General features: G+C 31.5%; 1 protein-coding gene across 1 annotated transcript in view; it reads right to left on the reverse strand.

Moving 5' to 3' along the window:
• Nucleotides 1–5,660: 5,660 nt before the first annotated feature.
• The window catches only part of CARF (calcium responsive transcription factor), a 42,819-nt gene continuing 31,808 nt past the window's right edge, over nucleotides 5,661–16,671 (reverse strand). The window contains 6 exon segments of the mRNA XM_074364158.1: nucleotides 5,661–8,921; nucleotides 8,923–9,002; nucleotides 11,003–11,369; nucleotides 11,755–11,885; nucleotides 15,312–15,375; nucleotides 16,347–16,509. Of these exon segments, the coding sequence (XP_074220259.1) occupies nucleotides 8,883–8,921; nucleotides 8,923–9,002; nucleotides 11,003–11,369; nucleotides 11,755–11,885; nucleotides 15,312–15,375; nucleotides 16,347–16,509 (844 nt within the window). The 3' untranslated portion in view covers nucleotides 5,661–8,882.

The raw sequence follows: 16,671 nt of genomic DNA on the forward strand, positions 1-16,671 counted from the left end.
ATTTACAATAGCCAAGACATGGAGACAGCCTAAATGTCCATCAACGGATGACTGGATAAAGAAGATGTGGTATATTTATACAATGCAATATTACTCAGCCATAAAAACTGACAACATAATGCCATTTGCAGCAACATGGATGCACCTGGAGAATGTCATTCTAAGTGAAGTAAGCCAGAAAGAGAAAGAAAAATACCGTATGAGATCACTCATATGTGGAATCTAAAAAAAAAAAAAACCAAAAAAACAAAAACAACAAAAACAAAGCATAAATACAAAAGAGAAATAGACTCATAGACATAGAATACAAACTTGTGGTTGCCAAGGGGGCGGAGGGTGGGAAGGGATAGACGGGATTTCAAAATTGTAGAATAGATAAACAAGATTATATTGTATAGCACAGAGAAATATACACAAGATCTTACGGTAGCTCACAGAGAAAAAATTGTGACAATGTATATATATGTTCATGTATGACTGAAAAATTGTGCTCTACACTGGAATTTGACACAACATTGTAAAATGATTATAAATCAATAAAAAATTTTAAAAAAAGAAAGAAAATAGTAGAAAAATCAGTCAACTGAAATTCCCTCAGAAAAAAAAGATGATAGAATTAGTTTATAAGGGCATTAAAGTAGTTTTGTAGCTGCATTCCATATGTTTAAGAAGTTAGAGGAAAGATTCAAGGTATCAAATAGACATGGAAGATGCAAAAAAATTCCCATGTTAAACTTCTAAACATGAAAAGTGCAATGTCCTTATAGAGAAATACACTGGATTATTAATAACCAAGTTTGATTAATAACCAGTCAATAACTTAATTAATAATTTGTGATTAACAAATAGATTAGACGCTGCAGAAGAAAAAATTAGTGAATTTGAATACCAAGCAATATGCAATATAAAAAATGAACAGAGGAAGAAAAAAAGATGGAAAAAGGTTAAAATGAGATATGGGATAACCTCAAGCAGCCATATATACATATATTCCATATATATATATATATATATATGGAATCCCTGATAGAGAGTAAAGAGGGGGGAGACAAAAGTTTTTGAAGGAAAAAAAGGTGGAAAATTTTCCAAGTTTGATTAAAACTATAGCTCCAAGAAACTCAACAAATCCAAATACAAGAAACATGAAAAAAACCTACATCAAGGCATATCATAATCAAGTTGCTGAAAACCAGTGACAAAAAGAAAATATTAAAATCAGCCAGAGGAAAAAAATACACATGCTAAGGAACAAAGATAAGAATGACAGTAGACTTCTCACTGGAAATAATTCAAGGTAAAATACAGTGAAGCAACATTTTTAAAATAAAACTATTAACTTGGAATTCTTTATCCAGGGAAAAATATCATTAAAAAATGAAGGCAAAATAACAACTTTCTCAGACATGATAAATCTGAAAAATTCATAAGAAACAGACCTACTAAAAAAAGTTAAAGGAAGTTCCATTTAAAGGAATATTAAGGGAAGTAAAAAGGAAAAATGACACTATATATGGATCTACACAAACAAATGAAGAACACCGGAAATAATAACTATGTGAGTAAATATAAAGATCTTTATTTATTTTACTCTCTTTAAAGTGTAAATAATAACAGTATACTGTGGGGTTGATAAGGTATATAGAAATAAAATATATGACAATAATAGCACAAAGGTGAGAAGAGAAAAAATGGAAGTCTACTATTCTAAGAGTCTTACGCTGTATGTGAAATGTTGGAAAAGTACTTGAAGGCAGACCATGATAGTTAAAAGATGTGCAGTATAACACTAATGCAATTATTAAAATAACAAGAGGTATAGCTGATAAGTCAATTAAAGAGGTAATACTGAATAATAAAAAAAAAAAGCACCAAAATAAGACAGAAAAAGAAAAACAGGGGGAACAAAGTACAGATGGGACAAATAGAAAACAAATTAACAAGATGGAAGACTGAAACCCAATCATATCAATAATAACACTAACTGTAACTGAAATTCAGCAGTATATAAAACAGAATTAGGCATCCTGATGAATGAGTATGATCTATTCCAGAAATGCAAGGATGCAATGCTTTTTGCCCTTGTAATAGAAAGCCTCTCACCATATTGAGAGACTAAAAACAGAAAAACCAAACAATGATCTCAATATACCCAGAAAAAGCACTTGACAAAATCAAATATCCATTCTTAATAAAAACTCATGGCAAGCTAAAAACAAAAAGAATCTCACTCAATTTGATAAAGGACTTTATGTAGAAATTATGGTTAACATCACATTTAATGGTGAAAGATCAGAAACAAGGCAAGGATGTCCACTCAAATGACATCTGATCAAAACCTTACTTTAGGTTCTAGCCAGTGTAATAGATGAGAAAAAGAAATAAAAGGCATCCAGAGTAGAAGGGAAGATGTAAAACAACATGATTATCCATGTAGAAAATCTGATAGAATCTACCAAAAAGCTATTAGAACTAATAAGTGAGCTCAACAAGGCTGCAAGATATAAGATGGAAACAAACAAAAAATCAATTGTATTTCTATACACTAATGTAAAAACCAGATACTAAAATTAAAAAATAATACCATTTATAAGGTCTTAGTGATAAATATGACCAAAAATATGTGAGAATTCTACATTGAAAACTGTAAAACATTGCAGAGAAAAATTAAAGAATCAATATTAAGATTTCAATTACCCCCAAGTTGATCTATATATTCTATATAATCCCAGTCAAAATCCCATCGAGTTTTGTTTTTTAAGAAACTGACAAGATGATTCTAAAATTCACATGAAAAACTGAAGGATTTAGAATAGTCAAGACAAAATTGAAAAAGAAGAATAAGATTCAAGGACTTACACTACCCGACTTCAAGACTTATTATAAAGCACAGTAATCAAGATAGTGTGGTACTGGTATCAAGATAGATCACAGTTTTTCAATCTCAGTACTATTAACATTTTGGACCAGATAATTCTTTGTTGTGGGAGCTGTCCTATGCATCATACAATGCTTCTATCTACCAGAAACCAGTGGTATCTCTTTAGTGGCAAAACAGTCTCCAAACTTTGCCAAATGTCCCCCTGGAGGAAAAACTGCCCCAGCTGATACCACTGAGATAGACAACAGATCTGGAAGAGAACGGAGTCCAGAAACTGATCTACATATATATGATGAATGAATTTTTCATCGACAACTCAATTCAATGGAGAAAGTATAGTCCTTTCAAAAAGTAAATGGATATTTGTAAGAAAAAAAAAAGTCAATCTATACCTTGTACTGTGTTTACAAAAATTAACTCAAAATGGATCATGGACCTAAATGTAAATCCAAAGATATAAAACTTCCAGAAGAAAACAGGAGAAAATCTAATATAAGGTTAGGCAAAGATCTCTTACATACAACATGTATGTATGATCCATAAAGAAAAGACAAAATAGAATTCATCACAATTAAAAACTTCTGCCCTTTGAAAGAATCAGTTATGGGAGTGAAAAGATAAGCTACAGATCTGATGAAATTTTTTGTAAATCACATTTCTATCGATGGACTTCTATCTAGAATATACTTTTTAAACCTCTTTAATAAGAAAATAACAATTCAATTTAAAAATAGGTAAAAGATTCAAACAGACAATTAAGGAATGTATACAGATGGCAAATAAAACAGGAAAATATGCTCAACAGTACTGGTCATTAGAGAAAGGGAAAATAAAACCACAATGAACTGCTACTACATAGCTTATAATACCTAAAATTTAAAGTCTGTTTATACCAAGTGTTGGCTAGGATACAGAGCACCTGGAACTCTCATACACTGCTGATTGGAATGTAAAATGGTACAATCACTTTGGAAAATCATTTGAGAGTTTCTTAAAAAGTTAAATTTATATCTACCATATGACCCAACCTCTCTACTCCTAGATATTTACCCAAGAGAAATGAAAGCATATGTCCATACAAAGACTTACACAAATGTTCACAGCCACTTTATTTGTAATAGCCAAGAACTGTAAAAAACCCAAATGTCCATCAACAGATGAATGGATAAACAAATCATGGTATTTTACTACATGGGATACTACTCAGCAGTAAAAAGAAATGAACTATTCATACATCTATGACACTGATGAATCTCAAAATAACTATGCTGAGTGACAAAAGATTTTTTTTAAAAGGCTCATACTATATGATTTCATTTTTATAGAACTGTAGACATAGCAAATTGATCTCTAGTGACAGAAAGCAGTTTAGTAGTTGTTTGGGGATTGTGGGGTGGAGGTGGAGGCAGCGAGAAGTAAAAATGGATTACAAAGGGGTACTAGGAATCCTTTGAAGGTGACAGATATGTTCATTATCTTGACTGGTGATGATTTCATAGATCTATACATTTATCAAAACTTATCAAATTGTACACTTTAAATATGTACAGCTTATTGTGTGTCAATTAAATACTTCAATAAAGATATTTAAAAATAAAAGCTGTGCGGATACCTGATTCCTACTCCTCCCTCTGGTTTTAGAATTCTTTTTAAACTGAGATATAATTGATGTATGATACTTATGGTGTACAGTGTGTTACTTCGATAATTTATATATTACAATATGATTGCCACTGTAGCTTTAGCTAACACCTCTATCATGTTACATAAATATTTTTTTCTTTTTTGAGGTGAGAACAAATACGATCTAGACTATGAGCAACTTTGAAGTTGACAATACAGTACTGTTGACTATAATCACCATGCAGTACGTTTGATCTCCAGGACTTATATATCTACTAGTTGTAGGTTTGTACCCTGAAACAACATCTCAAGACCCTGCACTCTTATACCATGCAGTACGTTTGATCTCCAGGACTTATATATCTACTAGTTGTAGGTTTGTACCCTGAAACAACATCTCAAGACCCTGCACTCTTATACCCATATCACATTCTCAAAGGTTTTCCATTTATCATAGTTTATTTTTCTCAGTCATTTTAGGATCCATTAATAAATGAGATTTTCAAAAATTCTGATTTTATTCCGTAAGTTTTAAGAATTCAGTCAGCAATGGATATTTATATTATTTAACAATAGAATTCATAGCTAACAAGTATGTGGCAAAAGTATACTAGGCTTTGCTATTACCAGTAAGTTAATTAAGTAGAGTTAGAGATATTTAGACATAGAAATAATACACCATTTAAGATGTCTAAAGCCTAATTGGTTGCTAGGGAAGAGTCAATGCACACCCCCTCTGGAGAGAGTTCAGATTTTCTATGGTCCTGAAAAATAGGCAAAGTGGAATAAAGCAAAAAAGGAAAAAATAAATGATCCCTCCTTTCTAAATCATACTTCTGGTATCACTCCAAAAATACGAAACTGTACTTGAAGATGTTGCAATGCCAAAATACAGGGAAAAAAGAATTACTTATACCTTATTATATGCAGTGTTTTAAAATGTTGATGGTTGGCTGAGTTGAGAGCATTACATGCATATATATCCCCAAACATAATCATAACAGGAATTACTGGTAGTTATGGCTAAAAATATTCAGATTCCAAACTTAACATAAATCTGTAGCCCAAGTTCTGTGGTACTAACATGTTTATTCAGCATCCTCAAGATGAACAAAATTACTTCTATGCCCAGGAAAAGTATAAAAAGAGAACTAACAGGTTTAAGAAAAAAACACAGGATTTTTTAATGAAAAAATTACATTGTAACAAGGACACTATACATTAAGTTACAATATATATAAATATACACACACATTTAAAAATTTTTATAAAAACCTGGTACAAAATTAAACAGCATCTTTCTCATATTCACATGATTAAGTATGTATTCTGATAGGATATAATGATGAAAAACAAACTGGTAGGCCTCAAAATTAGACACTCTAATGCAGGACAATGTCCCCAAGTCTATTTTCTATCACTTTTGTGACTTTTAGAAAACATTTACCTTGCATAAGACATAAAAGCTTTTTATGTATGTTAACTTCTTACACAGAAAACTAATATTGAGGGAAAGACCCACCATGGCTGTGTTTATCTATAATTCACTGTAGTATATATAATGTCCACTTGGAGGCTTGGGACATGAAAATTGAATGAAGAAACAAGCTCAACTGTAATTATGAATTCTAATGGCTTATTTTGAATGTCCAACTTTCTACTACAGGTATTACAACTTGTAATATGTGACACCAAAGAGCATATGTCAAACTTTGCTGTAGAGCTGCTAGGAGAATGCCAAATATAATACTGAAACTTTTATGCACTGTATTTAATAAAAATGTGTAAACACACTTTTAAAAAAGCAATACTAAGCATCTTTAAAATACAATACTGATATATTGTGACTGAACAGGCATTTGAGGACAAATGAATCTTTTAAAACTAATTTAGAAACCATTTTTAAAGAGCTACTCATTGAAATACTTACATGAAAATATTGATAGTTCCAGTTTCTACCTAAAAACCAAAAGAGTATACAATTAGGGATTTAAACTTTCCTTCATACTTTTTTTTTTTCTCTATTGCTTTTTTGATTGTGGGGAAGACACACTGTAACTTTCTGTCTTCTCAATTAAAAAAAAAAAAACAGTATCAGAAGAGACATTCACATAGAATGAACTGAGAAATATTTTTAAACTCTGTTTTGTTCTTGATCAACTGCCAAAGTCTGGATCCTCTGACATCTCTCATCCTCATAGGTAACTGACTAGCATTTGCATCTTAACAAGCATTTCTCCTTAGCAACTCAACATCAAAAAGCAAGGAATGTCTCCAAAGGAATATAGTTCAATTGGTGAAATATTTAATAACAAATTATTATCATCATAGAAAGATGAACATCTGTTACTTAAAATCTTGAAAAAATTTTCCATAAAAACTAGAAATAACAAATGAAAATATTACCCACAATACAACACAAAACATAAATTAATTTGGACTTACTTCCTTTAAGAATATACAGACTAAGAGAAATCTGGGTTTGAGGTAACTCAGAGTTGTGTTTAACTAAGCACAACATAGATTTGGCAGTGTGCCTCTATAAACGCTGACATCAAATATTATCAATTCTTAGGGGGAAAAAGCAATTCTTATTAAAAAATCATATAGGTAACTGAATATCAACTTTGCATTAAATAGAGGTATAAATAGTGAATTTTATGTTAAATAGAGGATAAGTCTAAAGAGTAAGGAATTTTAGAATTCCATCCACTTCTAACATAACATGTACTCACAGATACATGTCGTGTACCTGATACAATTAAAGTGAATTAAGAATGGGAGATTGGACTTAGAAAAGCCAAAAAGATTTATATTCATGTAAAGTATTAATGTTAAATTTTATATTATATGCTGCACACTTTAAATATTAAACATTAATATCCATTTGAAATCCTTATTACTTTTAAATAAAAATTTAAATATACTCACAAATGATCTTTGGGAGAAAAAAAAGCCTTTAGGTTGATCTTGACAGATATAATTGACATTTCTAGCTTACCAACCTTCCAGAAAACAGTAGCTTATAATGAATATACTGATAATACTTATTCAGTATTTGAAGTAAACATACTTGCAAAAAGATTTATATTCACTTAAGGTTGAATTTCATATTATATTCTGCATGCTTTGAATATTTAACACTAATACTCATTTGAAATCCTTATTATTTTCAAATAAAAATGTAAATAAACCCACAAAAGATCTCTGGCAGGGGAAGGGGGGAGCCTTTAGGTTGGTTTCTTGACAGTTATAATTGACATTTCTAGTTTCCCAACCTTTCAGAAAACAGAAGCTCATAATGAATATACTGATTAGTACTTATTCAGTATTTGACGTAAATATACTGACTCAACAAGCAAATATAACACATCAGTTGTTACAAAGTTTTAAATATGAGCTAAATTTTAAACTTAAAACCTTACCTTGAAATACTATCAATTCTAATAACATCAATTCATTAGGAACTCTGGCATAGAAAAATAAAAATAACTCAAATTCTTTTCTAACCAGAGTTAAATCTTCAATATAAAATAGGAAAAAAAAAATCCTCTACTTATATCAAAAAGTTCCCCCAAATTATCTGTAAACATCAGGGAATTCTACTATTCTTTCTGAATCTGCTCAATTTCTATATTTTTTTACTCATAAGTAGTATTTTACCTACAATACTGTATAAAACCATGCAATATACATATATTTCTCTTGTTTAGCTGATTAATTCAAGTTAAAATTCTCAGTATTTACAAAGACACTAAATTTCTACCAGATGACCATTGGTATGCTATTGGTTTGTAGTTAGAAGTATAAAAATCAGAATGGAAGAAGCTAAAATGCAATGACATAGTTTTCACAGATGTGAATGCTAGACTTCATGTTATGATGTAAAATCTATTGTTTTTCTTTCCAAAGGAGACAGACTACAGATACTCTCTCATTTGCCTGTCAATTTAAAATTTTTCTTTACAACTTTAAAGAAGGAGTAAGTTCTTTCAGAACTTAAAAAAAGTCATCACACACACGTACACTCACACACTGTTTTTGTTATTTTTTTAAGAACCAAAATTAGATATTTTCAGAGGATGAGTTAGATAAATATTTGAGTTCAGACTACATTGCTGTGGATAATTTCAGATGATCTTTTGAAATACTGGCCTTATTAGATACTCAAAAAACATAAGAATTATACAAAATAAAAGGAATAAAATATCTCAATGTAAAAATAGGGAATTGGCAACAAATATATCAGTTTTAAATTAAAGCTGCTCATTGAATCAGTCTTCAGTCCACTTATCACAATACTGCTCTTTGACAATATTCACCTTCTTTTCTATAACATCAGAAGTCACCGATGTTGTAAATTCTGAAAAGCTTCAATAATTTATGTAGCAGATAATTTCTTACAGTCCAAATTTTTTTTTTGCTTCCATAGACAATCCTGGTTCTTTGGGTTCTTGCTTAACTTGGTTCACAGAAATGGTACCTTCTGGATTTTCTTCAACTTTAAAACCAAACATAAAAGAAAAACCCTAAGGGTTAATATAGTTTATAACACTGGAATCTTTAGAATTATATGAATTTAGAAGCAATGCAAAAAGCAGTAGTTTGGAAAAAGAACCAAGTAATTTAGAAAAACAGTTGGTGTTTTTGAGAACTCAGTGTGTCTGACATCTTAACAGCGATTCATATTAAATTCCTTCAGTATGGAAAAAAAAAGAGACCAAGAAAACTGTATAGTTGTTCTCTTCAAAAGGTACTTTGACCAAAAAGCAGTCCATAATTTAAAAAATTTATAAGGAATATCGCAAATTTAAACTTAACTGTCTTTAAAAACGTGTGAATAAAAGTCAGGAAGTCTCTCATTATTTGAAAATGATTTGCTTTGCAAACGTCAGGCATATATACTAAAAATTCACTGATGTGTTACCATTCTCATACGGTTTCTGTATGTGGTCATACATCAAGGAAAATGTTCTCCTTAAACTTCACTTCATAAGTACTTCAGAAAAAAATATGCCACATCTTAAATGATAGCTTGTACAGTTAAGTCAGAGCTATGTGAATGTTTGCTAATACAAAACATTTCAGAATGCACCTAGCATTCCAATTTCAAAGTATTTGCAACCAAATGAATATAAATATAGCATACCAGCAACACTACTGTGAACTGATAAAATAAAATCTTTCTCTTTCTCAGGAATATCGGTTTTTCAATTGCTGTAGGAACCAAGGTTAAGGAGACCATATTTGTTCAGAAAAGTATGTTGAACACACCTAATACTTGTCACATATGAGTGTGTTGGAGTTCTGCCCAAGTCATAATGAGAAAACTAGCAGAGGATGGATTTCAGTGACCTAAGAATTCATATTCAAGTGAAGTAGAACCTCAGATCAGTTTGGATCTAACTTGATAAATCATGCAAGTTCAGATCCAAAGAGGGTCTCCTTTAAAGCAATCTGAATTAGAGCTCCCAGATATAAGTTGGCACAACACAGAAGGAGGAAGCATCTTAGAATGGAAAGAAGTTTTAGAGAGAAGGCAGATCTGAGTTTGAATCCTCTCTCTGTCACTTACTAGATGTGATCTTTTGGCAATTACTTAATCTCCCAGAGCCTTGGTTTCCACATGTGTAGAATAGGGACTCCACTAACTATTTCATGGAGTTGTTGTGAGGATTAATTCATACATATTCCCTTTCTCTCTCTTCTACTAAAGTTCTTAAAGAAAACTGCCCACAGCCCTCTGGATAAATTTTCTTAAAAGTAATACTTCCTGTCAATTTAAAAAGACAATGATTCTCTTCTGGAAGGAAATATGTCACATATGGAAGGAAAATACATGTTCTAAGGATAATTTCTCTGAAGACTTCTGTTCTTCAAAGCAAACTGCAAATCTTTTCCCACAGAAGTGCCTAATCAAGAACAATCTGTGGGAGAAGTGGTGACATAGGTCAAGCAGAAGTTAAAAGAGTTTATTCCTATGTTGACTGGGTTCATTCCAAAGTGAAGGCAACAAAGTCTTGGATTAAACCCAAGTCTCCAAGTCTAACTAGTTTCATTTCAAGTTGATTCATAGAATTCAACATTTAAATCTGTAAATCAAAATCCTCCTTTTAACCTTTATATCTGCCAATTGCATTTCATTTTTCTTTGTATCATTTTCCCATAATAAATTTTACACTAAAGAGTTTTTCTTTTAGAGTTTCTCTAATTTTTTTCATGCATTCTAAAATGACCTTCCTGATTTCATATCACCACAGATTTTCCATGTAAAACTAAGTAGTTAGGGAATGAATAATTTTGATAGAGAAGAAAAAATTAGAAGTTTAAAAGGTATTAAACTCACGCTCATGCAATTTTCCCCTTTTTCTTTTAGTTTTACTTGATCTATTTATATATTATAAACCCATTGGGTAGAAATGACAGTTTTTTCTGTAGTGTAATAGTGATGATGGTCCATAAAGGTTAAAAAAATAAAATCATAAGATGATTTTAACTTACTAAGAGCTGGGTGGCTGTCTATAATCTGTACTGGAATGGTCTGCACATTTCCCAACAGAATCCGATGAACACTTCTTTCCAGATTCTCTGTATCCTCATCATCTCCAACTTCCACCAGCTGATCCACGGCAACCAGATTTTGATCTGGTCCTGGAAGGTTACCCACAGTAGAGGCAATACTATTGTTTTCAGTTAGGCATGTATCTGTTTGAAGGCTATGACTCTGACCAAGCAGTAGAGAATTATTATTCATTAGAGCGCCTCCTACTGAATCCAGAAGTCTTGAAGGACTAGAGGAGGGGTGGTTATTTACTGATATCGGAGCTGGTGATCCAACAGAAGTGAACCTTGGTTGCAACTGCAAACCCTTTTAAACCAAAAAGAGTTACATCAAAATGTCTGAATTTACTACGTGTGATTTTCTCATCGAACATACTACTTTTTTGACACAAAATTGGAATAAAATCTAAGAATATAGTTACTAACAAATATTAACTGAGGACAGAAACAAGAATCAAAGGAAACGCAATACAACTAAATTTTATTGCATGTGCTGTCAATTCAAACTTTACCAAAACATATTTTTTAAATTATCATCTTAAATGAAGATATCAAAAAGTCAGGAAATTAATGATGACATCTTCGATCATTACTGTAATTCCATAACAATTCTGTAAAATTCCTAAGAGACGAGGGGAAATTGAGGAAGAAAGATAAAGGCCTCAGATTTGGCTATTACATTTGATACTTGCCTGTAGTTGTGTGAATATTTTTGGCTGAAATGCAGAAAGTGAGGAGAGCAAGTGGGTTGGTTCTGGAGACAAAGAACCCTTTGTTTGATTTGTTTCCACTTTGGGGGAAAGTGATTCTCCCGGTGAATTTCCTGTATTATATAAAAAATAAACTATTAAAACAAAATAATTTTTATGGCTTCTATGACATACTTTATTACAACCCCTACTATCAGAAATGGAATAGGAAATAACGGCAAAGGTTTGAAAAGGACTTCAAAAGGTGAGCTTGTCCACTATACCCAGAACTTAGTAGATCATCAGAATAACTAAGGAAACTAAAAAAAAAAAAAAAAAAAAAAAAAAAAAAAATTACATTCTTAGGTTCAACCTCTAGTAATTTTAATTCAGTATGTATAGGATGGGATGTGAGAAATTTTTTTCCTTGAAAGATTCTATATACATATAACTCTAATCTAGCCCACTTTCTATTTTATGTTGCTGAACTACACCTAAATTTCTCCAGATATGGAAAGTCTATTGAGTCTCTCAGTTACAAAGACCAAATTTAATTCATCTTTGGTAGCCCTAATGCCTAGGACAATGCCTGGCATAAAGCAGGCCTTCAATAATAATATTAACTTTCTTTCAATAACTCATTTTGGAATAAATGAGTAAGAGTAAAAATGTCTTTCTTTCTAAATATCTCAATATTTTAAGTAATTGTCCTTAGGAAATTTGAGTCCTTCTCATGTAATTATTACATGTTAATCCAAATATATTCATATCTTTAAGTCAATCAAAAATCAATTATCAACAACTATATATTGCTTCCATATTGCATATTACATCTATGTAACTGAGTAATTTTTAAAAATGGTCCCAATGTGAGACAAGAATGGATTTAAGTGCTAACTTTTCTCTGTGATCTTCAATATGCTATTTAACTCAGTTTTTAAACTTCAGTTTCCTCATCTGTAAAACCAGGATAAGAAGAGAATTTTCCTCAAAGGACTGATGAGAGAATTAATGGCACTTTCACTTTTCCTACCTTCTTCATTTCTAATCGTCTTTCCACTTCACTTTGCTGCAGTCACCCACTACTATGGTCGTACCCTGGTCTGTATTGTATATCTAAAAGCTCTAATTCAAACAGCCAATTCTCTGATCACAACCTCTTACTCTTCCAGGAATTTTTCTCAGGCACTCCACCACAATTGTTCTTCAGTCTCATGTGAACCTCCTGCTAATTGATTTTTCAGTTTTCTTCAGATCCATCAATATCTTCATTAATAAAATTCTCTCCCCATCCAGCATAGAGTCCTGGGTTTGTGATTTTAGTCACTCTCTTGCAAATACCCTAAACTCCCTTGCCTCCCCATCCTTTGGTCTTACCCTCCTTGATAAAATCCTAATTCCAGATGAAAATGGCTTCCAGGGCCTATGCACATAAAGATGACTGCCACTGAAGAAGAAACTCACTGCTACTACTAATACCAACTCATGATCATCAGCCTCAATAGGGTCTTCACGTATATGACAATCTTACAAAGTTTCTCTCACTCTATTTTATGTTTGATGTTTAATGTCCAGTTTCTTCAAATCCTGGCCACCCTTCCTGAGACCTTTTCTCATTCTTAGCACTCTTAAAGAGAAAAGAGAAGCTATCAGATAGAAATGTCCTCAACTTCCCTTCACAAAAGCTATCAAGTACCTTCATCTTCATCTCTCTCTCAGATCTCTCCTGTCCTAAAATATCTTCCCTTAACCCCATACTCCCTTCATAGCAAACTTTTTGAAAAAGTGGTCCACATTGCCTCTACCTCTTCATTCATCTCCCATTCACTATTCAACCACTCCAATATGGCATTGTCCCAATCCACTACACTGAAATGGCCTGGTACTCATGCTTTTCCAAAGTTGATCTCATGATCTATTTTTCTCCCCTGCTACCAATACCCTATTCTTATGTCGGGGTTGCTGAGCTCAGTAAATGCCACTAGCAGTTGCTCATGGAAGAAACTCAAGAAATCATCCCAGATCATTCTCACTCTTTTATCTCCCACATCTATTCAATCAAGAACCAAAGCCTTTGAATTCAACTTTTTAAATAACTTAATCTGTCAATTTCTAGTATAAATGCCACCAACTGTAATCTAAACCACTATCACATCCCATTTGGACAGCTGAAGGGGCCTCCTAAACTTATTTTGAGTTACCGGTTTTTATCTCCAAGCATTGTCTATACTTAAAACCACACTAGCTTTCTTAAGTTCCTTGGACATGGCAAGCTCTTTCTTGCTTAGCCTTCAAACATGCTATTCCTTTGACTGGCAAATTCCTATTCATTCTTCAGTTCTCAATTTAAAAGTCACTTTTTCAAAAATATGACAATGAATGTATATATGTTCACATATGGCAGAAGGATTGTGCTCTACACTGGAATTTGACATAACATTGTAAAATGATTATAAATCCATAAAAAATGTTAAAAAAATAAAAAATAAAAAAATAAAAGTCACTTTATCAAGTGTCCCTTCCCTACTCTTTGGACTAAGTTATATGTCTCTATCACTATTCCCATTCCCAATTTGGAACAACTCTCTCATGGCACGATTCATAATAGTAATTAGAATATACTTTGGTGTCTTTTCCTCTTGTTAAACTCTAAATTCAATGAAGCAAGAAACTTACTTGTTTTTTTTATGTTCAGCATTTATCACAGAGTTAAATATACACAGAACAAATTAATTAATTCTAATTCTTTAAGTGGCTCTTAAAGGTTAATAAGCTGAAGAATAAAGAAATAATTATATGTAATTATTAATTTATTCTAAAGCATTTTTTCAGGTATTAACTTTTTAGCAGCCATTATGCTAAGAATTAGGTACATTCATTTGAATAAAACACAATCCTCAAATCATAATGAAAGGTATGGATAATAAACAAAAGGATACCACATTAAAGCAGAGGTAAGTACAAAAGAGTGAATATCTAACTTTACAAAAGGAGTGAAGTAAAGGGCACATTTAAAGCCAAGAGGTTGCTATTTGAGTAGTGAGAGGAGTTTGCCATGCAGAAGAAGAGGAAAGACATATCTAGAGAAGAGAAAAAAAGGGCTGAAATAAGCTTGAAATATTGAGAGAACAAAGGAGTAAGAACATATGAGAAAAAACAAATCATACAAATGGACAATGGTTTTCTTTTTTTCTTTTTTTTTTTTTTAACATTTTTTATTGATTTATAATCATTTTACAATGTTGTGTCAGGACAATGGTTTTCTGATCAAGGTATCTTAGTGTTATTACTATTAAAATTAGCTTAGCTGCATAGTAAACTGTATTAGTAATCATTAGCCTCAAAATTTCAATCATAAAGAAGTATAAAAGTTGATTATATAGGAGGAAATTCAAATAGCTGGAAATATTTTGATAAATCCTAACGTAGTTGCTCTTGCTTCTTTGGGCTGTGGTTTCCTTATTCATAAATTAGATGAGATAAATTAGGTGAGATATCTTATGTCTTCCAGTTTTAACATTATTTGATTTTATATCTCAAAAGTATTCAAGATAACCTACCTTCTGCAAATGTAACTGTTACAGTCTCTCTGAGAATATTCCCACTATCTGTAGTCCATTGAAGCTGAAATGGGAAAATTAACTTCAGTAAAATTCAAGCATTTATCTTGATAATTATTTTAAAATAGCAATGCAATTGTCATATTTTATTCAGTCATAGTATAAATGTGCTTTATACTATAATTACTCTCTTTCCTTGTTCACATTCTCAAAGCATAAGTATACTTAACTATCCAAATAAATTAGCTTCCCAAGTTTAGATAGCAAGAATTTGGATAGCAAGTAGATGGCAAAGATGGCAAAGACCACTGCTAACCAAATTTGTTTAAGTCCCTGAATTTTGGATAGTGAATAATGAAGAATTTTGGATAGAAAAGAATGGTAAGCTCTAACTTAAAAAAAAATTCAATCTATTCAGTTACTGAATTTAGAGGTAAAAATATGGGGAGCAAAAGATATTGCTACTGAGATTTTAATGCCTGAATCACTGTTTGTATTACAATTAGTAGTTTCTGGTTAATGATACTAATCTCTTCAGAGTAGGCAAAATTTTCATAGAAATGGCCACTTTTCAGGGAAAGACTATAGTATCACAGAATGAGGTAAAATTTATATCCATAGATGGCAAACAGAACCAACATTATCACTTTGTGTATTCAAGTCTGAACTACTGACCTATTTTAAAAAGAGGTGGAGTTATACACAGTATATACTCAACAGCTATCTGTTAAATGAGTAAAAGATACTTTTTACAGATTTAAAATATGTTGATTTTTAAGTGAAGATTACTATTGTTATTACAGTCAGGGTTGGAATATTACTGATATTTCTTCTTGTGAGAGTAATAAAAACAGTTTAGTCAAATCATCATCTGAGAGTTCATTGTGTTTATATTTTAAGAAAAAGATACTACTATTTTTCCTTATATTACAGTTATTTATATGGCCTAATAGCAACCATGCACATTAGGCCAAATAGTAATAGAAGCTGAGAAAGATTTTGTAATAAAACAAGGAATTACAGTTGTAATCATACCGTTGCTGGAATAATCTCTGAGTTATATACATTATCTCCATTTCTCAAGGATTTCTGTACCTCATGGATGTGATTTTTTATATCATTTACAGTTGGAAAAAAGGATAAATTATGTCTTTCAGGTACCTCATCAGGTTTGAACAGTTCCCTTTCCACAAATTTTCTGTGGAGGATATAAAATAGAATAAAAACATAAACAATCCAGCAATCTACTTCAGATTAAATGAAAAAGGTTCTCTTTTAGCATAAATTTCTATAAAGTATGGTTTATAGTTTTATAAATAATTTATATTTTTCCACTTTTCTCCCATACATTAAGTCATCA

Source organism: Camelus bactrianus, chromosome 5, assembly GCF_048773025.1.
Source record: "Camelus bactrianus isolate YW-2024 breed Bactrian camel chromosome 5, ASM4877302v1, whole genome shotgun sequence".
Lineage (NCBI taxonomy): Eukaryota > Metazoa > Chordata > Mammalia > Artiodactyla > Camelidae > Camelus > Camelus bactrianus.